Source organism: Ceratotherium simum, chromosome 37 (genome assembly GCF_057802395.1).
Source record: "Ceratotherium simum simum isolate JZ-2026a chromosome 37, ASM5780239v1, whole genome shotgun sequence".
NCBI lineage: Eukaryota > Metazoa > Chordata > Mammalia > Perissodactyla > Rhinocerotidae > Ceratotherium > Ceratotherium simum.
In genome coordinates this window covers 1,093,324-1,117,931 of record NC_141936.1, presented here as the reverse complement: position 1 = coordinate 1,117,931, position 24,608 = coordinate 1,093,324, and the positions used below count along the sequence as shown (strand labels likewise).

Genomic DNA, 24,608 nt, shown 5'->3' with positions numbered 1-24,608 from the left:
AACTTTGCTGTAGTTGTTGATTATTTCTAATAGTTTTCCAATGGATTCTTTTTTTTTTTTGGTGAGGAGATCAGCCCTGAGCTAACATCCATGCCAATCCTCCTCTTTTTTTTTGCTGAGGAAGACCGGCCCTGGGCTAACATCCGTGCCCATCTTCCTCCACTTTATATGGGACGCCACCACAGCATGGCTTGCCAAGCAGTGCATCGGTGTGTGCCCAGGATCCGAACCAGGGAACCCCGGGCTGCCGCAGCGGAGTGTGCGCACTTAACCACTTGTGCCACCGGGCCGGCTCCCTTCCAGTGGATTCTTTAGGGTTTCCTATATATAAAATCACGTCATCTGCAAATAGTGAGAGTTTCACTTCCTCGTTGCCTGTTTGGATTCCTTTTATTCCTTTTTCTTGCCTAATTGCTCTGGTCAAAACCTCCAGTACTGTGTTGAATAACAGTGGCGAGAGTGGGCATCCTTGTCTTGTGTCTGTTCTCAGAGGAATGGCTTTCAGACTTTCCCCGTTGAGTATGATGTTGGCTGTTGGTTTGTCATATGTGGCCTTTATTATATTGAGGTACTTTCCTTTTCTACCCATTTTGTTGAGAGTTTTTATCATAAATGGATGTTGGATCTTGTCAAATGCATTCTCTGCATCTATTGAGATGATCATGTGGTTTTTATTTCTTGTTTTATTAATGTGCTGTATCACATTGATTGAGTTGCAGGTGTTGAACCATCCCTGTGTCCCTGATATAAATCCCACTTGGTCATGGTGTATGATCATTTTAACATATTGCCATATTTGGTTTGCCAATATTTTATTGAGTATTTTTGCATCTATGTTCATCAGCGATATTCGCCTGTAGTTTTCCTTCTTTGTATTGTCCTTGTCTGGCTTTGGTATCGGGGTGATGTTGGCCTCACAGAATATGTTAGGAAGTGTTCCAGCTTCCTCTATTTTTTGGAATAGTTTGAAAAGGATAGGTATTAAATCTTCTTTGAATATTTGGTAAAATTCTCCAGAGAAGCCATCTGGTCCTGGACTTTTATTTTTTGGGAGGTTTTTGATTACTGTTTCAATCTCTTTACTTGTGATTGGTCTATTCAGATCCTCTATTTCTTCTTGGTTCAGTTTTGGGAGGTTGTATGAGTCTAAGAATTTACCCATTTCTTCTAGATTGTCCAATTTCTTGGCATATAGTTTTCCATAGTATTCTCTTATAATCTTTTGTATTTCTGTGATATCCATTGTAATTTCTCCTCCTTAATTTCTAATTTTATTTATTTGAGGTTTCTCTCATTTTTTCTTGGTGAGTCTGGCTAAGGGTCTGTCAATTTTGTTTATCTTCTCAAAGAACCAACTCTTTGTTTCATTGATCATTTCTACTGTTTTTTGGTTTCAATTTCATTTATTTCTGCTCTAATTTTTATTATTTCTCTCCTTCTGCTGACTTTGGGCTTTGTTTTTTCTTCTTTTTCTAGTTCTGTTAGGCATAGTTTAAGGTTGCTTATTTGGGATTTTTCTTGTCTGTTAAGGTGGGCCTGTATTGCTGTGAGTTTCCCTATCAGGACTGCTTTTCCTGTATCCCATATGAGTTGGTATGGCATGTTTTCATTTTCATTTGTCTCCAGATATTTTTTAATTTCTCCTTTAATTTCATCAGTGATCCATTGGTTGTTCAGTAGCATGTTGTTTAGTCTCCACATCTTTGTCACTTTCGCAGTTATTTTCTTGTGGTTGATTTCTAGTTTCATAGCATTATGGTCTGAAAAGATGCTTGTTATGATTTCAATCTTCTTAAATTTATAGAGGCTTGTCTTTTTCCCAAAGTACGGTCTATCCTTGAGAATGTTCCATGCACGCTTGAGAAGAATGTGTAGTCTGCTGTTTTTGGATGGAGTGCTCTGTATATGTCTATTAAGTCCATCTCGTCTAGTTTTTTGTTTAAGTCCACTATTTCCTTATTGACTTTTTGTCTGGATCATCAATCCATTGATGTAAGTGGGGTCATCCGCCTATTACTTTGAAAGTAGACAGCTGATGTTCAGCAAAGGGTGTAGATCGAAGTTTGAGGAGCACTATGGGAAGAGCTTTTGGCTGCAAGAGATTAAATGCTTCTGAAAGCTTTGCCAATTGAGTTTGATTGTGTCATTAGTTAAAATGCTGCATTATTGACCAAATGTCACAAATAGATTTAATTATTTGTCTGGTGAAATGAGTTCCCCCTCACTGTGTAACTTGGTAGGAATTCCTCAAACAGGAATTATCCTTTCCAATAAAAGTTTACTTAAAGCCATTGCTCTTCTGCAAGGAAAGACCTCAACCTAATGTGAGAACATACAGATCATTACAAGATATACTTATATCCTTGAGATGGTGGCATTTGAACAAAGTCCAATTGCCATACCTCAAAGGGTCCCTTAGGAAGGGGAAAGTGGCCTTGTGACCCATGAAATAGTTTCGCTTGATTATATTTTGGGCATATAGCACAACAAGTATAGGCTTTACGAGCCACTGTGGGAGAAAGTTTCCAAAAGTATTGTTTCCCCCATAAAGTCATCTTTTTTGGTGCCCAGTGGTTTAACTGGTGTATATGCTGGGGCAATGGCAATTATGCTCCAATAGGCACTATGGTTTTTGCTTTTACGTGCACTTCTTAAATAAGCTTATCTAATTCGAACATTCCTTCTAATGGCCAATGTAATTCTCCTGAGGCTGACGGCAGTTTGGCAGGACCCTTAGCTGTGAATGGAGTGCAACCGCATTTTTGTCTGACTGTGTTTTGGGACCCCAACCTGATAATTATTAAGCCAATCCCTCAGGACACAAAACAAACTTGGTAAGATTTTTTTGCTGTTCTTTGTAAATATTTACTGCTTCTGGAACCTTTAGTTTTTGAGCCATTGTACAGGAAGTTGGTGAGCTCGACTCTTTCAAAATTTCTCTGTTACAAGGCTCTTAAAAAGGTGCCCCACCAGGGCTGGCCCCGTGGTTAAGTTTGGTGTGCTCTGCTTCGGGGGCCTGGGTTTGTGGGTTTGGATACTGGGCGCACTGTGCTGGTGACCCACCTACAAAATAGAGGAAGATTGGCACAGATGTTAGCTCAGGACAAATCTTTCTCAGCAATAAATAAATAAATAAATAAATAAATAAATAAATAGAAGGCCCACAGTGGACACTGTAATTTTAAATTATCCCAGGTTATCTTGCCAGCCGTTCACAGCTATCCCCATTTTGTTAAGCACTTGCAAGTTTCAGCACAAAGCCAGCCAGAGTTCTGAGGGGAAGCTGCCCATTTGGGAACTGGTCAGCTTTTAGAAGCTCAATTTCCCATTTTTCTTTTAGTTTCGTTTTACTATAAAGTCTGAACAATTTCTAGGGACAGTGTAGTGGGTCCGAAATGAGCTGCTTGTGAGTGTTACTCCCTAGAGAAAGGTCGTAAACATTCTCTTATGTGCCTTGGTTTCTCCCACCGGCAGTCTAAAATTGCTGTGGGGGCTTGCAACTCTGGAAGACCACTCCTCACATGCGCATCCCCGGACGAGCCTTCAATTAATTAACATGAATGTTAGTGGAGTTCTCCGTGGGACCGCTATGCGTCATGAGGATTGATCCTCTGACACTTCCTTGAGGTCCTCAGTCACCTGAAAACGTCTTTTGGCCAGGAGGAGCTGGTGTCCCTTCTCTTTGGAGCTGAACACACTTGTTCTCAAATGATAGAGACTCTCTTTTCTCTATCAAGCAGTTCGTTCAGAATTTATAAACACAAATTTTTCCAATTTAAAGTCAAATTAAAAAGGTCAGACTGCCCCATTCACTTCAAAGATCCCCCTAGGCTCCCTTGGCCTAGGAAATTCCCTCTAGGTTTCTCTTTCCTAGGAATTCCCCCTCTAGGTTCCTCTGACCTAGGGTATGTACCGGTATCCCCTTAAGACACCTAGTCTTAAGGCTTTAAACAGCTCATATAAACTCTGGACCATCGACTTAAAATAAGGAGGTCTGGGTTTCAGGAGAACTCACCAGGGTCACCTGAAGAATGCAGTGATCCAGCGGGGCTCAATGGGCCCCTACTGGTACCGAACACCAGCTCAGTGTAGATTCCAGGTGGTCCCTGGTGGGTTTCTCTGAAGTCCTGCTGACTACACCAAGAAAGTGCACCCCTTGGGGGTTTGTGAAAACTTGTCCCTTCTCATTTGGTGTGAATGGCTGGGCCCCCGGAACCGGCCCCCTCTCTGGCCCCCACTCTGTGCCGGCTACTGTCTCCTTCTGCCTCTGCTGCTGCCCCACCTGCTCCTCCTGTCTCTGCATCTCACGGTGTCCACCCACGGGCAGGCCGGCTGATGCAGGCTGACTCCCATCCTTTCGCCTCGGGCCCGCCCTGCATGTAAGCAGAGGTGATGAGCTGCGGTCCTTGTTGTTCTAACGCTGAGTAAGGCCCACCTTGTCCTTGGCTCCTGGGAGTCTCCCCGTGGGGGAGCCTGAGCTCTTTTGACACAAGGATGGGTGGGGAGACATTAAGGAGAGAATTACTTGGAGAAGGAAGGGGAGGTGAGAGTGGGAAAGCTTGCGGAGTGTCTGTATGACCTGGAAATGCAGATGCAGTAGAAGCTACAAGTGGTGGAGAGGGCGGATGGCATATGCCAGAAAAAGGCTTAACTCTGAAGTTTTGTGTGAAGCAAATGAATAATTATGGGGTGCTCTAATCCCACCATCCCCTGTGGAAGAAAGAAGATGAGATGTAGCAGGAAGAGGTTCATCTGAAAAGCTGTGGTCTTGAACTGGGGCTGGACATGTTGGTGTGAACTCACGAGGGATCTTGCCTCTGTGTGTGTGGTTCTTAGCTCTTTCGACTGAGAAGGCCCAGAAACCATGGCCTTCCCAGAGCAGTGCACACCCCCCAGTCCCCAGGTCACGGTCCCTAAAGACCATTTCTCACCAATAGGACCCGGGGTTTCACGGAGATGTGGCTGGTTCCAGGCCTAGGCCAGGAAGCGTATAAGACGAGCCTGAGCATCCCGTCAGCCCAGAGAGCAGGGCTGCCGCCAAGAGAGGGGGCACCAGAATTCTAGAATGAACAGGTGATAGGCGACAGGCTAAAGTGACTGGATACAACGTACATTGAAAAAATGTTCTTCTGCTCTAGTGATAAGCACCAAGAAACAGAACATGGATAAATATTTCATTATAATGGTAACAAAAACTAGCAAGTAGAAATAAATACAATGTGGGGCACAGGACCTATGTAACGAAAATGACAAAATCGTGTTGAGAGCTCCAATGCTGACAATCTGATTAAAGAGAAAACAGGACATCCGGACATGGAGGTTCCCATGGGAAGGCAGCGTTGTACTGAGGTCCTATCTCCAAATCCGTGCCGACGCCCCATTTCCCTGCCCGGGGCAAACCCTCAGGGTTTCTGGCATCCACTTGGTTTTCCCCTCCCCACGACAGCACTGCCCTGTCCTGACCTGGTTCTTTCCACTGGACGTGTTCCGCTGGAAGTGTCTCGGCTCTTGACCGCTGCTGGGAATCGGGTGGAGACAGCGTAGCCCACTGGCTAACATGGCACTGGGCCACAGGCCTCTTCCCCATGTCTGAGCATGTGGCCTCAGGCGAGGCATGTGACCTCCCTGTGCCCAGGGGGCTCCATGGTAGAGCACGCCAGGTGCCAAGATAAGGGGACACGCAATGACTACGGGCTAGATCCCCGGACACATCCTCACTGGCATTTTAAGTCAGAGGTCCCGAGAGATGGGTGCAGACAGCCCTGGGCACTTCATGCTGCCATGTTTAAATCTCTGATCCATACAGAATTTATTCTGATCAGTGGGGTGAGGTGGAAATCCGTCCCTCCCGCCCTGGAAAGCGCCCCTTTATCATCGCCCACCCCTCCTCCCGGCTTGTCCTGTCCTGCGCTAATACAAGTAGCCTCAGAGACGGGGGTTTTCTGGACCTTTTGGGATCTGGCAGACCCGGTGCTCCTTATCATTATTATTCAGAATTTTCCTGTCTATTACCGTTTGATTTGCTTCCATCTGAACTTTAGAATTGACTTATTAGTTAAAAATTATGTTTTGGGGACTATGTTAAACTTTGAGACTGTTTTATGCAGAAATCCGGTGGGTCATCTTGTCTTTCCTAAAGCAGAGGAGGGGTGCAGCTGCCGTGTGGGGGGCGGGGACCTGCGGCTCCCTGAATGCTTGCTTTGGGCTGTGGCCGGCGGGTCTGACAGCGTAGGCCGAGCCCCCCTCGGCCTCCCCTGGCAGCAGTGTGGCCAGTGCTGATCCACTGCCGCAATATGGAAGGGTTGAAGGGGCGTCATATAAAGCCTACGTCTGGTCTCCCTGCTGCTCTGGCGTCACTGCACCCCTACCTCCCTGATGGGGGCACCCACACTTTGCTTTTCCTCCCAGGCCAACTTCTCACTTCTGCTTCCCTTTGGTTGGGATTCCTTTCCCCATTTGCTTGTCACACTCCTATGCACCCTGTAAAGCCCTGTGTAAAAGCCCTAGTCCAAGCAGGAAGCTCATCCCTGTGTCCTCTCCAAGATGCTAAGCTCTTTGAGTCCAGGTGTGGCATCTGGTCCCCTCATAACCTATGACTTGACTTCCTGCACCGAGAGGCCATGGGCCCACGTGGCAGAGCCCTCCCATCCTCTCCAGCCACCGCCATGCCTTCCATTGCCCCCCAAAGGCCTTCCTGGTAGTAGCCACCCCTCCACGTCACTGGAGCCTGGGGGACGGGCTGCCCTGCCAGGCACAGCTTGTTGGCCAGACTCAGGCCCAGAGCCAGGCTCTAGGAGAGGCTCCGGGCCCTCTTTTCCTTCTCCATCCTCAAGCACAGGGGAGGCTGAGCCGCACTCTCTGACCTCGGATCTGGCCTAAGGAGAGGCCTGGGAGTCGGCTCCGGGGCATAGGCAGGAAGCAAGTGGGTAGGGAAGGTGTTCTGGGGGAAGGCTGTGGACCTCGGAACCAACCCGAGATGGACAGTTGTGACAGCTTCCTGGGCACACCTGGGAACAGTGCTAGGCACCTGCCTGTCCTGTAGACGGGGGCTTGGACAGCGGCCCCTCCCACGGTCGCCCCTCTCCTGGGCTCAGAATCCAAGGTGCGTGTTGTTATCTGAAAAGTGAAAATGATGACGTGCAGGTCTGCGTAGGTGCCACCTCTCTCCAGGAAGTCAGGACGCAGAACTAATCTAATCAGCGGCCCAGTAAAGTGTCCATGTCACCGGTCAGAGGGTCAGGCCATGTGCAGGGTGTGACAGGGGCAGGGGAGCTCAAAAGAGGCTGCCAGCTCACACTGGGAAGTCTGGAGGCGGGGAGGGAATGCGTGCTTGGCTTCATTCATTCATTCATTCATTCGTTCAGCAAATATGAGCTGAGCAACTTGCACGTGCCAGCCGCTCTTCCAGGAACTGGGAGGTTACACGCCTGTAGCAGCACAGACCACGGACAGACGATGCATGTGTGACCCCTTAGGCGGCAATGAGGCTGAGGGGAGAAATGAGCGGCAGGGGAGCACTCCTGCAAGGAGGTTGGGGAGGCCCCCCAGGGAAGGTGGGAAGTGAGCAGAAACCGGGGAGCTGGAGGAGAATCCTGCGGATAACTGGAAGAGTGTACCATGCTGAGGCCTCGGTGAGGGAGTTTGAGGAGCAGGGGGAAGGGGAGCAGCTGGGGAGGGCTGGTGCTGCTTGGAGAGGAGTGACCGGAGGGTTTCATTAGAGGGGCCTTTGTAATTAGCGGGGAGGGCTTGAGCACCCTGGGCCCTTTCATAAAAGGGTTGAGTGGGCTGCTGAGGAAAAGTAGACCACAGGTGGGAGTCACGGGGCCGCCATGGTCCCGGGCGCAGTGGAGGAGAGGTGAGCAGGTGCGGGTGTGGGTCAAGACGGAAGGGGCCACGCAGCCAGAGCGGGCAGGGGGGCGACAGGAGTGCTGTCCACTAAGGGGGAGGGGGCTGGGTTTGGGGGGCAGATGGGGAGCCGGGGTCTGGACCTTGGCAACTGCGATGCCTTCAGATGCCCTAGTGGAATTTGGGGCGAGCCCAGGCTGGGGATGTGAACTTGGGGTGGCCTGCATGTGGGTGACATTGACAGACTGGCTGGGGCTTCTGCTCCCTCTCCCAGGAGCCCCAGCCCCTGCATTCTGAGGCGGCCCTCTGGGTGGGGAGGGGCAGCAAGGCCCCTCATGGCCTGTTGACTTGTCATCCCGTACCTTCCATGGGGCCTTGCCCGAACGTGAGCACCTTGATCCGTAGAAGGTCGGAGGTGGAGGGCCCTGCAGCTCCTTTGTCCAGGGGATTGCAAGGCATGGGGTGTCCCGCCCTACTCCATGGGGCACCCCTTATCTCAGCCCTGTCTCCTCCCTGATCTGGTCATAGCGTCTCCCTTGGGCACCCCAGCCCAGGGACCACTGCCTGCACCCCACCTGCCGAGTTCCTGACACCCAAGCAGCCCTCCGATGGTGACTTCTTGTGGGACTCTCCCTTCCCCCAGGGGTGGAATGCCAGGACGTCCCACCTCTCGGCCTCCTCCCCTGATGTGCCCCTGGGGATGTGAGCTCAGGGGTCTTGGTGGGGCCACAGTCTCGCAGGGGGCCCTGCTCAGGGGTCCCCTGACCTGCTTTTGCCTCCAGCCCGTCAGCTTGCCTCTCTCCACCCCCCACTCCCAGAGAGTGGGTTTGCCTCTGGGCTTCTCCTGGCTTCTGAGCAGTGGAGAGTGCAGCAGGGGGGCCACGTGGGGGTGGAGTCTGATGATTCATACCTGTCCTGGGTCACATCCCGGACCCCAGGGCCCCTGTAGGCCGGCGCAGGGAGTTGTTCAGTACGAGCTTTACATGGATGATGGGGAGGTGCGGTGGGTAGGGGTGGGTGGCACTGGCCCCTCTCATGCCCCTGACTAGGGGGCTGACAGGCTCCTCCTGCCCACAGGTGCTTCTGGGCCACTGTCCTCCTGGTCCTGACCCTAATCCTGCTGGCTTGCTTGCTGCACATGGACAACAGACTGCTTACACCGTGAGTCCTGTTGGGTGCCCCATGGTCTGGGTGCTGCCCTCTCTCAGAGCAGTGCCCGGGACCCCAGCCTGCCCACCTCCATGTGGCACCCAGCACTGGCTGATGACTGTGGGGGTCTTGCCTCTCCACCGGGTCTCAGTCTCCCCTCTGTAAGAGGAGATGTGGGCCCTTCCTTGTGGGGACCCATTAGAGGTGGGCCCTCCCAGTGTCTCCCATGGGCAATGAGCCACCCAGGCCTCTGGGGAGGGATCTGGGACGGAGGCTGGGCCTGGGCTGGTGGAGTCTTGAGTAGAGCTGTTGTGTGCAGAGGGCGACAGGGTGCTGGGAGGCAGGGCTGGGGCCCAAGGTGGGTCTGGGAGGTCAGGACTCCTGCTCCCCTGCCTCCCAGTGGTACATCCTCTGTGAAACCTGGGTCCACACAGATGGCCACCTAGGCCCAGTGCTTTAGCCTGGCTGCTTGGAGGGTCTTTCGGCCCCAGGCCGCCTCCCCCTGCCCCACCCCTCACCCCTCTGATGGGATCTCCACGGGAGAGGGGGGAGTGCCAAAGCTCCCTGGGGCTCTGTGTTGGGCCCCCCATTGTCCCCAGGCCAGCACAGGGGACACCGTCCTGGGTTCCTCTTACTGGCCCTGCATTGGGGCCCTGCACTGGGGCAGGGAAGGCACCTGCTGCTCCAGGCTGGAGTCCATGGCTCGGTAGGCACCACCATGGGATCACAGGAGTGGGCACCAATGTCCACTCTGGCCCTGCAGTCAGGTTGGCTGGTCCCAGCATGAAGGGTCAGCCAAGAAATGCCAGATGTGTGGCTCAGGTCACAGGGGCAAAGCTATGCCAGGTGTCCTAGGAGCCAGACAGGAGGTTAGGGGGCTGAGGGAGGTGCCAGGGCCTGGGGGTTCAGCCTGTGGCACATGAGGGGCAGATGGTGCAGTCACTTATGGAGCAATTGTGTCTGTGCCAGTGGGTCCTCCAGGGCTGCTGGGCTGGGAGTCTTTAGGTTAGGGGGAGCACAGGGTTGGGGTGTCACCAGTACAGGGAGTGCAGGGTAGGGGATCTTGGATTGGGGGGAGAATGGAGATGGGAGACGGTTTGGGAGTCTCCAGGTTGGGGGGTCGCTGGGATGGGGGTCATGCAGTTTGGGGGAGTGGGTTAGGGGGTTCCTGGGTTTGGGGTCATGTGGTTGGGTGTTGCTGGGTTGGAGGTCATGCAGCTGGGGGAGTGGGTTGGGGGTCCTTAGGTTGTGGGTCATGCAGTTGGGGGAACAGATTGGTGGGTTGCTGGGTTGAGGTCATGTGGTTGGGGGAGTGGGTTAGGGAACTGTTGGGTTGAGGGGCCACTGGGTTGGAGGTCATGTGGTTGGGGGAGCAGGTTGGGGGGGTTGCTGAGTTAGGGTCTCTCAGGGTCAGGGGGCACGGGCTGGGGGCTCTGGGGACTCCCTCGCTGACAGCAGCCTTGCTCTCCTCCCAGCCCACACTCGGATGAGGCCAAGGGGCTGCCCATCACCAACGTCATGTTCCTCAAGACGCACAAGACGGCCAGCAGCTCGGTGCTCAACATTGTCTTCCGCTTCGCGGAGACACACAAGCTGTCTGTGGCGCTGCCTGCCGGCTCGGACCTCCACCTGGGCTACCCCTGGCTTTTCCTGGCGCGCTACGTGGAGGGAGTCCAGCAGGACCGCAGCGGTCAGCAGCAGCACTTCAACATCATGTGCAACCACCTGAGGTTTAACCTGCCTGAGGTGCGGCTGGGGGTGGGCCCTCCGCAGGGGGGGAGGCGGCAGGACTCAGCCCCAGGCCTGCGATGCACTTTGTGGCTTTGTGGTGTGACCATGGGCGGGGAGGGGTCATGGCCTAGACGCTGAAGAGACTAAGGCCGTGGGTGTGTGTACACGGACCTGGCCGGAGCCTCGCATGGGGGCTGGTGGAGGCCCGCCACAGACACCCTGGGCCCCACTGCCTCTCCAGGCTGCCAGCCACCTGCTGTCGCTTTTGGAATCAGACAGAGGCACTGCTGGCCTGCCGCCTTCTCCCTCTTCTTCTCCAGCCTCCTCTTGGTTCCCAACCCGCCCTACTCTTCCCACTCCAGGACCTTTGCCCCTGCTGTCCCCTGCGGCGGGGAAGCATTTCACACTCCTCCTCTGGATCATTCAGGTCTCAGCTTAGAGGTCACCTCCTCCAGGGGGCTTCCCTGACCCCCTTCCAAAAGCTTAGCCAGGGGGAGAGAGTTGTGGGGGAGGGGTATAACCTGGCTCAGGAGTCTTAGGATCATTCTGCATGCCGGTGGAGAGTGGCAGGCTGGGGAGCAAGGTGGCCTGGACTGCACGCAGGGAGGCCAGGTGGGAGAGGCCACGGGCCGGAAAGCAGTGGGCAGGTTCAGGTGTGCTATGGGGTGCGGGTGGGAAAAGAGACACCTGCCTCCTGGGCGTTCGAAGGAGCCTGGCGAGTCAGCAGCCCTTCTCGTTCTGTCTCCAAACAGGTGCAGAAGGTCATGCCCAAAGGCACTTTCTACTTTTCCATCCTCAGAAACCCCATCTTCCAGCTGGAGTCCTCCTTCACCTATTACAGGAACTACGTCCCCGCCTTCAAGCGTGCCAAGAGTCTGGACGTCTTCCTGGCCTCCCCCGGCACCTACTACAACGAGAGCGTCGGCCTGCCAAACGTCTACGCCAGGAACAACATGTGGTTCGACTTCGGCTTCGACAACAATGCGCCGGCGGAGGAGAGCTACGTGCGCGCGCGCCTGGCGGACGTCGAGCGGCGCTTCCATCTGGTGCTCATCGCTGAGTACTTCGACGAGTCCATGGTGCTGCTGCGGCGCCTGCTGCGCTGGCGGCTGGACGACGTCGTGTCCTTCAAGCTCAACTCGCGCAGCCAGAACAGCATCACCAGCCTGACACCGGAGAGCCAGGAGCGCGTAAAGCACTGGTGCGCCCTGGACTGGCGCCTCTACCAGCACTTCAACCACACCTTCTGGGCCAAGGTGCGCGCAGAGCTGGGCCCAGAGCGGCTGCGCGCTGAGGTGGCCCTGCTGCGGGCACGGAGGCGTGAGCTCACGGCCCTGTGCCTGCAGGACAGCGTGCCCAAGAACAACTGGCAGATCAACGACCCCCAGCTGCGCCCCTACCAGGCCGGTGAAGCAGACATCCTGGGCTACAACCTCCGGGAGGGCCTGGACAACGAGACACTGCAGATGTGTCTGAGGATGGTCACCCCCGAGCTCCAGTACACAGCCCGCTTGTACGCCCTGCAATTCCCAGAAAAGCCCCCCAAGAACATACCCTTAACGGGGCCGTAGAGGGTCGGCACCAGAGAGAGGGCCCCCGTTTGACACCAGCCCCTTTCCTGTCATCCCTGGGAGGCCATGGGCACTGCCTCAGGCTCGGAGAGGGCATCTTGGGGCATGCAGAGACCCAGGCCCTGCCAGACCACTGCTCTTCAGGGTGAAGATGCCTGTGAAGAGACCCACCCCTGATCCATCTGCTTGAAGGCACCCTTTTTTGGTGAGGGCCCCAAATCTAGGACCATAGGCACACCTGCTCAGAGGATGTGAACCTATTCATCAAATAGAAAAGTCTTATAAGGAAGGAAAGTGAGTGAAATTTAATTACATGTCAACGCACTACTCATCGCAAGAACACGTGTGGACACACTGCCCATCAGAAGAACACGAGCCCAGGGAATCCAGAGGGGCTTGGGCAGGACGGCGGGATCCCTGAAGGAGCTCAGAGCGTCTCCCCCTATTTGCCGGCCATGGGGACATGGCGCTGGTCACTGAGACACAGACCCACAGGCAGCGCTTTGAAGATAGGCTGGGGGAGATGGGACACGGGGGCGAGGGTCTGGAATGCCCAGCTTTCCATCTTTGGTGCATGAGGTTTATTCCCAACTGAAGAACCGGTTTAGATTGAGAAATGTTCGAACTGCTTATGAGACCAGAGGTTTAGCTAGAGCATAGGTCAAGGGTCAGTGCTGTGGCTCCCCTTTGGGATAGTACCCACTGAATGTCCAGCGAAGGGAAAAACCTGCTGGAGGCTCGGTCGGCCGCACCCCTGGTTGCCATGGAGACCAGTTGGCTGCATCTCAGAGGAGGGCGGCTTCTAGGCACCGCTCTCTGTCATTCATGGGGAGGGACTGAGGACAGCCTGCCTGGCAGGACGAGATCCCTGGCTGCGTGGGGGCCCAGCGGTTGGAGTCAGGTGCATACACAGTGTCATGTGTCCTGTGCCCTTTGCAAAGCGGGTACCTAGAGCACCCAGGAAGCAGAGCCGCTCTCACAGCTCAGCCTCGCCTGTCTGCCCGGCTCTGGGGTCCCCTTCCTTCCCATCAGGGCCCTCAGCCCTGAAGACCCCGGCCGCCGGGCCCGGGCACCTGCTGAGAGTGCTCCTGTGTCCAGGCATGTCCACCCCTTTCATGGGAGTCAGCATTTCAAAGGAGGAGGAGGTTCCCAGACAAGCAGAGCAGTCAGCGCCTCCCGGGACGTCGGTAATGGAGGGAATTTTGAGAAGAATGATTTTCAGTGAGATTAGAGGACGTGTTGCAGTGAATTTGAGAATAAAAGAGAATATTTGGAAACTGAAAAAATGACTTCCAAAAAATGGAATAGAGACCATGAAGAATAGACTGGACACTGCAGAGAGGCAGGGTCAGCCAGGAGGCTGTGAGGAGGATCACCATCCTCAACCCCGGGACGAGGCAGAGGGAGATCCTGAGGGAGCCGACAGGCGAAGATGGGAGTCCCGGAGGGAGAGCCAGGGTGACTGATGGGACACTCCAGTCGAACAAGGAGTGGGAAAACTACCCTGATCAAATTCAGTGCCCTGAGCGTCGGCAGGCTCTGTGAGTGAGTGATGAGTGTGCAAGTGTGAGAGTCCAGGGTAAGGAGAAGACGCGGCTGCTTCTGGAAACAGAGTGGTTGTCTCAGGAGAGGGAGGAAGAGGCTCAGACCACAGCGCCAGTGCACAGACTCCGACCCACCCTTGGCGGCACTGCACTGCACAGCAAGAAGTGACAATGGACATTCAGTGGCGTCTCCATTTGCCTTTGAGGTTGGCCAGAATGTAGGCTGGTACTGTCTTTTTGGAGGGAATTTGGGGGTATTTATTACAATGTACTGTGCATGCGGTAACAGAGAGCTTCAGAAACACCCTGTTCAGGTTGTTCGTCCAAAAGTAAGGTTTAAGATGCTGAAGCCCTAACCAGCCAATAAAAGCCGGGGGCACGGAGTCTGTCCTTTCAGGAGGGGCATTTCCAGGTCTTTCTGATGCTGGCTCCGGGTGGGTGAGCTGGGCTGTGGGGTGACCTGGAGGGGTGTGCTTGTCCCAGCCAGCGATGCCACGGCAGTGGGGGAAGCCCAGGCGGCAGACCCTCTGATATTTCAAGAGAAGCTGGAAATACAGGTTTTTATGTGAAATCTCCATGTTTGAAAAAGCCGGCATCTAACTAAAACATGAACAACCCTGAGCAGAGTGTATGAGGCCCGTGTGGGGGCTGCCTCCCTCTGTGGCCCTGGTGGGCATCCTGGTTAGCCACCCCTGCCTGGACTCGGGGGGCTTCACACAGGTGATGGGGGGCTTGGAGGCCCAACAGACTGCACCAGGCCCGCACTTGGGGGACTGGGGAGAGAGATGGGTTTGGGTGGGGCTCCCGAGAGGCAAGGAGATTGAGTTAACTGTTCCTGTGCACCCGTCTTCCTCTTTGGTTGAGGCAGACCCCTGGGCTTTTATCTGGGCACAGGCTGCCGGCTAGGGATGTCCCTGCTGCCCCATGGGTGGGCAGAAGTGCTGTGTGCTATGGCTGAGCCATCTCAGTAGAACAGGTGTGGCAGCCCCCTCCCGCCCCTCCTGGGGCTGCGCCCTGCTGTGTGTGAGTGGCCAGGGGTCACTCGGAGAAGACCCTGCAGGCACAGGTGTGGAGCTGGGGCCTACCCCTCTCCTCCTGCATCATGGTTCCTCCGCCCTCCCCAGTTTCTCACAGTAGATCCTCTCAGGCCCTGACGACCTGAACGGACACAGCAGGATGTATGGACATTACGTGATGTCTTAATTTTCCCAGAGCCTGTTTCTCTCTTTGAAGTCAGGCCCACGGAGCCCCTGAGGAGGCTGGCCCCTTGGAGAGTCCTTTTCACTGAGAGCATTGGGATGCTGTGGCCTCCCTGCAGGACTGGCCTGGGCAGTGGTCACTGGGGCAGTGGTCACCCGGGCAGCAGTCACCCGGACAGTGGTCACAGCATCCCCTTCAGAGACAGCAGGAGGGGAGGGGTGAGGGTGAGTGGGGCCGGCTGGTAGGAGCCCTGGGGAGGCACCTGATGCTGGGGAGCGGGGCGGGGTGCTGGCCCACCCCGTCTGAGCTGGGCTCCCAAGCACTGACACGGGGCTGGAGCCCAGTGAGGGCCAAAGGGGCCAGCATCCTGGGGGCTGAGGGAGGGGCAGGTGGGCACCCACACTGTGGTGTGAAGGGTCATGGAGAGTCTGAGCACTCACTTGGTTCTCACGGGACGCGTCTCTGGAGGATGAACTTCAACTTCCGAGCACCCCAGAAAGGAGACCTGTGCAGCCCCGTCCTGATGCTGCACCCTACCCCTGCCACCCACGTGCACTTCTGCACCCCCAAGACCAAAGTTGAGGCTGGCAGAAGGGTCCTGGGCCCTGACGCAGCCCTGGGACGCCGCCAGCTCCCGGCTCCCGCCCACACAGTGACAGTGGGCCCTTGTCTCTCCTCTGCTCACTGGGTCTGAGAGGCAGACGCTCCCACGGCCACCCCACAGCCAGCTCTGCAGCCTCCCCGAAGTGCCCGGTGAGTCCCCTCCCTGCTCACCTGTACCCCGGCCCTCAGGGGCCAGGACCTGGCTCCTTCTGTCCTCCCTGGCTGCCTGTCTTTGGGCTGAGGGTGGTGGGTGCATGGACCCTGAGGGCCCTCCAGCCAGAGGTTCCACAGGGACCCCCCACGGGGCATTTCCTGGCCTGAGTGACAGGTGTGATGCTGCAGGGCCCCGGGGTTAGCGGATGGGATGGATGCCCACTGGGTGTCAGGGCCCAAAGCGGGGGGCCCCGCCCCAGCCCGCACCATCAGATGGGCCTGTAGGTGACCCCCGACCAGATGGAAGGTTCTGTAACTGAGTCCTTGCCCAGGACAGGGCACAAGACACGCGGGTTAGACTGGAGACTGGTCTTGAGGTGACAGAGCTGGGAGGGCTGCTGTGCCCGACTTGTTGCCAAGGGCCTCTGCTCTTCATGTGCGTGCATGTTACTGCCCTGCAGCAGGCTGGGCCTGCTCAGCACCAACTGGTCCAAAGGACAAAAGATGAGCTGACCCGGGAGGGCGTGGGGCAGCTGCCGGGCTGGCCCGAGGGCTCCAGGGCAGACCCCAGAGAGCATGGGCTGCGGGCAGGAGGTTTGGGCCAAGCCCCTGCCGAGGCAGGGTGACCCCTAGCAACTTGTGCGGGATCCAGGGCGAGGTACCAGGTTCTCTTGGAGGTCCCATCACCTTGCTGGGCCTCAGTTTCCCTTTCCGTGATTCAACACCTCCCAGGAGGGCCCCACTGGGGAGGGTGGATGGGCATCGAGACCTAAAGGTGCTTGCTCCAGCTCACATTCGGACACAGCCATCCTGGTCAAGCCAAACCCCTGGAACCTCCTGTATTGGCCAAACTGGGCAGGGCCAGCTGCCTGGGAGGCCCTGTTCCTCCTCGCAGATTGAGGGGCCTCCCAGGGACAGGGGGGCTCTGCAGAAACCCAAGCCTGGCCCGGGCGTGGGTACTCTGAGTGCCTGGCAGCCCTGTCCTGCTCTGTGCAGTGAGCAGAGTGACAAGCTGGTTTCTGGAGCCTCCATCACTCCTGCTGTGTCCCCAGGCGGGGGTGGGCCTGGGACACCTGCCTCTGATGACACCAGCTCCCAGTGGTCCCAGGCCCTGGGGAGGAGCCAAGGGGAGAGAATGTCCCGCTTGTGTCCATTCAGCCTGGAGGGACACGTGGCATCTGCACCTGCTTCCTGCTTGGGCACAGCTGCCCTTTGGACACTGACCAGGGTGGGGGCTAGGGGCTTCCGGGGCACAGAGAGCTACTCTCAGAAGCCCAGAGGCAGTGGTGGGGTGGGTGGACCTGGGGTTAGGCAGTGGGTCTGCTGGGCCCAGCAGGCAGCGGGGCAGGGCCAGCGTGCTGGCTGAGAAAGCCTTGCAGGAGCAGGGGGTCCTGGGCTGTGGGGGAACACAGCGGAGGTGTCTCTTTTGGGTACCTCAGGCGTGAGGCTGAGCCAGCACACCCTCCCTAGCACCAGAGCAAGGCCTCTCTGGTTTAGGTGTGTGTGTGCACCCCATTCTCCATCCCGACTGTGTCCTCCAATGCGCACCGCCTGTGCTGTGTGCAGGGGCTTGATCGTTGCGGAGCAAAGCATGAAGCATGATGCTGGGGGACTCACTCTCTGGCTCCTCCCCTCTCAGTGCTCTAGTTATCTCCACCTGCCTGGCCCATGGGCCCTGGCTGCTCCAAATCCTGCACGTGCACCATCTCCATTTCTTGTCTGCAGCCCCTTGGACCACCCAGTGCACTGGGCTGAGCACACTCACTCAGGTCTCTCCGTGGGGGCCAGGCCAGCCCTCTTTGCCCTGGTGCAAATCAGAGGAAGAGGCCTCGTGGGTGGGCCCAGCCCAGCAGCAGAGGGCCCTCTGGATTGCAGACCCCACATGTGTCCCAAATGCACCCCCACCTGAGGCCTGGCTCTTACTGGCCTCTCTCAGGAGCTGCTTGCCCCCCCCCCCCCCAAGCCCAGCTGGCTTCATCGCCGCCGGTGACCCCTCCCCCACCAGCCTGGCTTCTCTCCCACGTGTGCACCAGCTGTAGGGGCCCAGCCCAGGAGGGCTCCGACCAGAGGTCTCTCATCCCCCTCCGCGGGCCGGGCTCTGCAGGCACCTAGAATGGCCCGGAGCTGCTGCTTTTCAAGTTCAAACCCCCGCCCCCAGCGCAGACGGGAGCCGTGGGGGAGGGGGAGGCGTGGGAAGGGCCAGCTGGGACCCGGGGTGAGGGGCCGGGTCAGGGTGATCTCCCAGGTGCGCACAGGGCTGGGCAGGGCGCCCCAATCCCCATGGACCACAGGGGATGGGGAAGGGACGGGGCGTGGGCTCCCTGGGCCCATCCACTGACCTGCTGACCGCTGGCCCTGCGGCCTGCAGAGCATGGGGACCCCTCGGGTGCCCGCGCGGACTGTGCTCTTCCAGCGGGAGAGGACCGGCCTGACGTACCGCGTGCCCGCGCTGCTGCCCGTACCCCCCGGGCCCACCCTGCTGGCCTTCGCGGAGCAGCGTCTCAGCCCCGACGACACGCACGCCCACTGCCTGGTGCAGAGGACCGGCTGGCTGGCCGGGGCCTCTGTGCGGGTGAGCGGCACCGCGGGGGAGCGGGCCGGGCGGGCCGGGTGGAGCCGTGCAGACGGGTAAACTGAAGCAGCCCCCGCCTTCCCGGCAGTGGGGCGCCGCTCGCGTGCTGGGGACGGCGGCCCTGGAGGAGCACCGCTCCATGAACCCCTGCCCGGTGCACGACGCGCGCACGGCCACCGTCTTCCTCTTCTTCATCGCCGTGCACGGCCGCACCTCCGAGGCCGCGCAGATCGCCGCGGGCACCAACGCCGCGCGCCTCTGCTTCGTGACCAGCCGGGACGCAGGGCGCAGCTGGGGCGGCGCGCGGGACCTCACGGCGGAGGCGGTGGGAGGCGCCGAGCAGGGTAGGTGGGCGCACTGGGCAGGGGTGACGGCCGGGGGTCGCCGGGCCCTGCCCCCAGCCTAAGGGTCACCGACACCTTTGCGGCTGCCCAGTTTCCGGAACACTCAGTCCCGCCCACGGGCAGGAACAGGCTCTTCATCTTTCCTGAGCTCGTCTCTGTATCTGAGCCTGAGGTCTCAAACCCCGGGCCTCGCTCATCTCCTTTACCACTTTCTCCTCCTCTTTCTCACCCCGCCCAGGGCCGTCCAGCCCAGGGGCTTGACCTCAAAGCTTTCCCTCCATTCTGCTGCTCCTTCTTCAGGGGTCTGACCACCCATTGCCCTCAGGGGCCACCCCAACCCTGGCAGGTGGACCCTGACCCAGGGGTCACCCCCACCCTGGTAGGTGGGAGCTAAACTGAGGGGCGTGGCAGACGCTGAGAGGGGGACAGGACACACGGAGCTGAGGGAAAGAGTTATCCTCTGGAGCCCACCCCTCGGGACTGTGCCTGCGGCCGGAAGAGGCTGCCCAGACCCCATGCTGGAGGTCCTCACACCCCCTCTGCCCCCGGCTGTCCCTCTGCCTGGGCAGCGCTCACACTGGGCACTGGCGGTGGCCATCTACCTGTGTTTGGGGACTGCCCACCTGCTCACATGCTGAGAACCTGGCCAAGTGGCCTGCCTGGGCTCCCCGCTCCTGATGATGGCCGATAGAGGCTTGTCCAGCCCGGGAGGAGTCAGGGTGGCCAGAAGGAGTGGAGGGTGGAGGCGTGGTCAGCGGGTGGCTTCCTCATGAGTTATCTCCTAACCTAAGGCACTGGCCCCCTTATCCACCCCACACCCCAGGGTGGCACTGCCCGGCCTTGGCTGTGGCTGTCTCCCTCCTGGGGTAACCAGCAGCCCCTCCTCTCTGCAGACTGGGCCACGTTCGCTGTCGGCCCTGGCCACGGCATCCAGCTGCGCTCAGGTCGCCTGCTGGTGCCAGCCTATACCTACCGCGTGGACCGACGAGAGTGCTTTGGCAAGATCTGCAGGACCAGCCCCCACTCCTTTGCCTTCTACAGTGATGACCATGGCCGCACCTGGCACCGCGGAGGCCTCGTGCCCAATCTGCGCTCGGGCGAGTGCCAGCTGGCTGTGGTGGACGGTGGGCGGGCCAGTGGTGTTCTCTACTGCAATGCCCGGAGCCCCCTGGGCAGCCGCGTGCAGGCTCTCAGCGCAGACGAGGGCACCTCCTTCCTGCCTGGGGAGCTAGTGCCCACCCTGGCTGAGACAGCCTGGGGCTGCCAGGGCAGCATCGTGGGCTTCCCGGCCCCGCCCTCTAGCCAGCCCCAGGATGAGGGGTGGTCAGTGGGTGCTGGGAACCCCCCACAGCCTCCACACCTCTTTCCTAGAGTCCAGGAACCCCCAGAGGAGGGCGCTGGAGATACCGGAGGGGGCAGGAGGCCTGGTGGGATGGGAGGATGTGGGGACAGCCCCAGAGAGCCTGGTCAGGGCCCTGGGCTTGGTGGGCATAAGGAGTCCTGGACCCCAAAGCTCTCCAGGCCCCCTGTTGCCTTGTCTCAGAGCCCCACGTGGCTGCTGTACTCCCACCCGGCAGGGCGCAGGGCTCGGCTCCACATGGGCATCCACCTGAACAGGTTCCCTCTGGACCCCCACAGCTGGACGGAACCCTGGGTGATCTACGAGGGCCCCAGCGGCTACTCTGACCTGGCCTCTATTGGGGCCACCGCAGAGGGAGCCTTGGCCTTCGCCTGTCTGTTTGAGAGTGGGGCCAGGGTCTCCTACGAGGAGATCTCTTTTTGCATGTTCTCCCTTCCCGAGGTCCTGGAGAACGTGCCGGCCGGTCCCGAGCTGCCCAGCCACGGAGGCAAGCCTCGGGGGCGCTGCTGGCCCTCCTGATGGGCCCTTGGGCCAGGCCTGGGCTGTGGGGTGCCGGGAGGAGCGGGGAGGAGAGCAGGGTGGTGGAAGGTGAGAAGGTGGGGAGGTGGGGGGGACCCCCGGCCTGGACGGAGCTCTGGGGCACTGGCTTTGGGAGGAGCCTTTGCTCCTTGGCTTCTCCGTGAAGAGTCATGTGGGCGAGTCTTTATGAAGGAACCTTAAGAATTATTCAAAAGTTCAGTTCTAATAGTTTCAAACAAGCAGGGCTGATGCAGCTGAAATTGGAGGGAGGCGGGCTCTGAGCCCCGTGGGGGCAGGAGATGGGCCGTGGAGGTGCAGCCAACCCCGGATGCCACACGAAGCTGTCTTTGCGGGGCGCCAGGACCCCTAGGTCAGCAGGAGGTGCTTCATTGTCCGTAGCATTTTGCTCTTTCATCTTGCTCTGCTGACTACTTTCTAGCTTATGAACGAGAAATAAAGGAATTGTGCGTTTACGGACGTCCAGGGACGTTTCTCTTCAGTTCTTTCCACGTTGAAGCCCTGGGGAGGGTACCCAGTGCTCTAGCCCACTGCTCTGACCCCCACTGCCCCCCAGTTTCATTGCGGGGTCTGCTCTCCCCCCTTAGCCAAACTCCCCAGCGCCTGGGGGCAGTCAGAGGTGGGGGCAGGATGAGGACGGGGAAGCGGATCTCCTCTGCGGCAGCCCCCGGATCTGTGTGGGATGCGCAAACGGCTGCCCTGCCCGCTCTGCACTTCCGGCCGGAGGGGCAGGGATCCTGGCGGCTGCCCCTCCCCCACTGGGCAGAGGCAGGTGCCCAGAGCAGGGTCGCCTTCCAGGACCAGCCCGCATGGGAGCATCTTTTTATTTCTTCGCCTTTTTAAAGTCTTCATTTCTGGTTATAAAAATAAAATATGCTCTTTGTAGAAAATTTGGGAAATGCAAAAAAACTATAAAGAAAAAATAAAAATGACCCTGCACGGATCCCTCTCCTCACCACAACTACGATCATCCTTTTGGTGTTTCTTTCCCACATCTTTTTCTTCTTTTTAAAGATATGAGTGCATTGAAATGCAGCATCATCTCACTCCAGATCGGCTCCACCTCGTGGCTTCTGAGCACCAGGTCCCTGCGGGGTGACCTTCTGGTGCTGGGCAGTTTTCCCGGTTATGAATCATGCTCGATGAGCACCTTTGGGGTGTCCCTGGGTGACCCCGGCTTCCAGTCACCTCCTTAGGCTGGATTTGTGACCATCTTACACTGCCCTCCCAAATGGTGGGGGCATCCAGGAGGCCTCTGAGCTACCAAGGGTCCATGGGACCCAGCCAGGACGGTGGGCCGGGACTCGGTGGGCTGAGTCCCCAGGGAACTCAGGACGGCCAGTCCCTAAGGGAGCAGGGAAGACCCTCGCTGCTGCCTTTCATTCTCAGCCGCTTCTGCGGCGGTTGCTACCTTTCAGGGGTCACTGCTGTGCTCCAGGTGGTGATGGGATGGGGAGCCTGGATCCGGGGGCCCTCAGAGCCCTGAGCGTGCCTGCGCTCACCTAGGGACCCCCACCTCATGGTGGCTTCAGCCCTGACAAGGACAGCCCTCTGCCTGGGGCCTTGGGGCAATAGCTTGAGTCTGCTTTTCTGTTTTCAAATCCAAACCAGAGAAACCAGCAGAGATGGGCGGGGGGCTTCCCAGAGGCACAGAATGCACAGGTGTGCAGCCAGTGTTCCCTCACACTTCTGCACTGAGTGAGTAATGTCCCAGAAATTCATGTCCACCTGGAACCTCAGATTGTGACTTATTTGGAAATAGGGTCTTTGCAGACGTAGTAAAGATGAGGGTTGAGATGAGATCATCTTGGATGAGAGTGGGTCTTAAGTCTGATGAGAGCATCTTTAGAAGATAGAAAAGGACACTCAGGGAAGGCCATGTGGGGACGGAGGCAGAGATTGGAGTGATGCTGCCACAGCCAAGGGACACCTGGAGCCCCCAAAGCTGAGGAGGCAGGAAGGACCCTTCCCTGGAGCCTTGGGAGGGAGTGCGGCCCTGTGACACCATGGTGTCCGACTTCTGGCCTCCAGAACTGGGAGAGAATCAACACCCACTGTTCAAGCTGCCAGGTTTGTGGCACTTTGGGAACTGATACACCTTCTTTCATTCGCCGTCTGTCCTCAAGGCAACTCCTGGATGTTGTGCCTGAGCGAAACCGCTGCTCTCCCACCTGAGGGAGGGTGGGCCCTGTCCTCAGGGCGGGTCGTCCCCAGGGCAGATACTGGCTGTCACTGCCTGGCAGTGTGGCGTGGCCAAGAGGGACAGGCCTGCTGTCAGGTGGATGTGGGCTTGAGTCCTGGCCCGCCATCCTGGCTGGCACAGCAGGCACACTGCCAGCCTCCTACTCCCACGGCTGCATCTCTGGGCGGGCTCCTCCCTCCCTCCCTGCTCCCTGGGGGCTGGGGAGGGTCCCCGGACATCCCTCAGCTGAGCACACCATGCAGGCCAAGCTTGGGGTCAGGTCTACGAAGTGTCCAAAGCTGGCGCTCCTCGGGCAGGCCCATCCCAGCAGCATGGCATCCTCAGGAAGGGGTCCAAGGTCTTCCTGACTCCTCGCGGTCTTGGGCAGCTGCTGAGGGCCCCGGGGAGGGTCTCCCTTGGTGTGACCCCACAGGCAGGGAGGGAGGGAGTGAGAGTCCCTGGGCTCAGGGCAGCTTGGGCTGCCTCCTAGAAACCACCCCCCGCCCCAGCCTGTTACCGCCTGCACTTGCTCTGGTTGGTCCCCGAGGGGCTCGGACGTCTGGTGCTTGCTGGTGTCGGGGGCAGCTGTGCTGGGACACCCCTCCCTGCTTCTCTGGACCTGGACCCAGCTGTTGGTTCCCGGGGGTCAATTTGCTGGGACCTCTGCCTGTGGCTTCCCTGCTCCTGGGAGACTCCGTACCTCGGGCAGTGCCCAGCCTCTAGGGTCACCGGTTCTCATGGTGTGCCCCAGCCTCACCCCCACTGGGTCTTGTGACACCGGGCTCCTCTGACATCTGACACCCCAGCTCCCTTCCCTGAGCCACTGCCCCACCCCTGGGCTGCTCTGAGCCCCTGCTGTGGCCCCTCTAGGGTGGCCGTGCCCTCTTCCAGCCTCTTCCTTCCTTCCTCTGTCACGAACTTGGTGGGCAGCCCCTGGACACTTCCCTGGGCCCTGCTACCCTCCTGAGGGCTGTCCCCAGGATGGGTCAGGCAGTGCTCCAGCCAGAGCACCAAGCCAGCACGGAGAATTCTAGCATCCTAATACCCTTCCTATCCTGGGACACAAGTCCCCAAACACCACTTTCTCAGTGTACGCTTCTTGCTGTCTTCTGTGCACTTTCTGTCATTCTCTATGTCTGTGCTTCATTATGGTTCATTTCTCTTGACTTTTCTTCTAATTCACTAATTCTCTTTTTCCTGTGTTTAATTGGCTGGGAGTTATTCTCTCCCCACATCTTGCTGCCTCTGTCTCTGTGTCTCTGTCTCTCTCTCTGTCTGTTTTAATTTTCTGCTCCTTTTTTGTGTGTGTGCAGAGGGTAAAGGATAAAACATTTATAGAAGGTTTCCTATGTGCCACATGCTGTATATGTTTCATTCCATTAACAAAGTCAAAGCCCCAGGGAGGTGGATATTATTTCCATTTTCCAGATGGAAATTGAGGCTCAGCGACTTGTGGGTGGTTTTACAGTTCGGGGTAGAAATGAGCTTGCAGTCTGTTTGATCGTTCCCACATCCATTCTCTTAAACATTCTCCCTTCACATGATTAACAATCAGGATGGTCACAGGCTTTAACTCCAGCCCGTCTCACCCCATCCGGTCCTGCCCCCTTGAGGTGAGAACACCCCACGTCTTTCCTGATGCCCACACAAACAGAACACCAGGTGTGAAAACATACGGATACATCTCCCTTCTCCCCAGGTGAAGTGGCCTCATTGCCACGATTCCACAACTGACTGTCCCGTGTGAGGGGGCCTTGTCCCCCCAGTGCTGTCTGCTGATGGCCCAGGGCCACTTCCCTTGGCCCCTCAGGCCTCAC

At 57.6% G+C, this 24,608-nt stretch overlaps 2 protein-coding genes across 2 annotated transcripts; both read left to right on the top strand.

Annotated features, from left to right (window-relative positions):
- Window positions 1-7,829: 7,829 nt before the first annotated feature.
- GAL3ST2 (galactose-3-O-sulfotransferase 2) lies at window positions 7,830-12,296 on the top strand. Its single transcript, XM_004427809.3, has 5 exons — window positions 7,830-7,855; window positions 8,374-8,547; window positions 8,923-9,006; window positions 10,470-10,740; window positions 11,478-12,296. The coding sequence occupies exons 1-5, from the start codon at window positions 7,830-7,832 to the stop codon at window positions 12,294-12,296; spliced, it is 1,374 nt and encodes a 457-aa protein (XP_004427866.2).
- Window positions 12,297-18,167: 5,871 nt separating this feature from the next.
- Window positions 18,168-20,616, top strand: NEU4 (neuraminidase 4). Its single transcript, XM_004427765.3, has 3 exons — window positions 18,168-18,368; window positions 18,457-18,712; window positions 19,606-20,616. Exons 1-3 carry the CDS (start codon window positions 18,168-18,170, stop codon window positions 20,589-20,591), a joined length of 1,443 nt encoding a protein of 480 aa, XP_004427822.1. The 3' UTR covers window positions 20,592-20,616.
- Window positions 20,617-24,608: the final 3,992 nt, after the last annotated feature.

Excerpts from the sequence above, each read along its gene's own strand:
- GAL3ST2 (XM_004427809.3), top strand. The coding sequence starts at position 7,830 with ATGGTCCCGGGCGCAGTGGAGGAGAG. Across the intron at positions 7,856-8,373 it reads CCGGGCGCAGTGGAGGAGAG|CGTCTCCCTTGGGCACCCCA; the intron begins GTGAGCAGGTGC and ends ATCTGGTCATAG. Across the intron at positions 8,548-8,922 it reads CCTGATGTGCCCCTGGGGAT|GTGCTTCTGGGCCACTGTCC; the intron begins GTGAGCTCAGGG and ends TCCTGCCCACAG.
- NEU4 (XM_004427765.3), top strand. The coding sequence starts at position 18,168 with ATGGGGACCCCTCGGGTGCCCGCGCGGACTGTGCTCTTCCAGCGGGAG. Across the intron at positions 18,369-18,456 it reads TGGCCGGGGCCTCTGTGCGG|TGGGGCGCCGCTCGCGTGCT; the intron begins GTGAGCGGCACC and ends CCTTCCCGGCAG. Across the intron at positions 18,713-19,605 it reads GGTGGGAGGCGCCGAGCAGG|ACTGGGCCACGTTCGCTGTC; the intron begins GTAGGTGGGCGC and ends TCCTCTCTGCAG.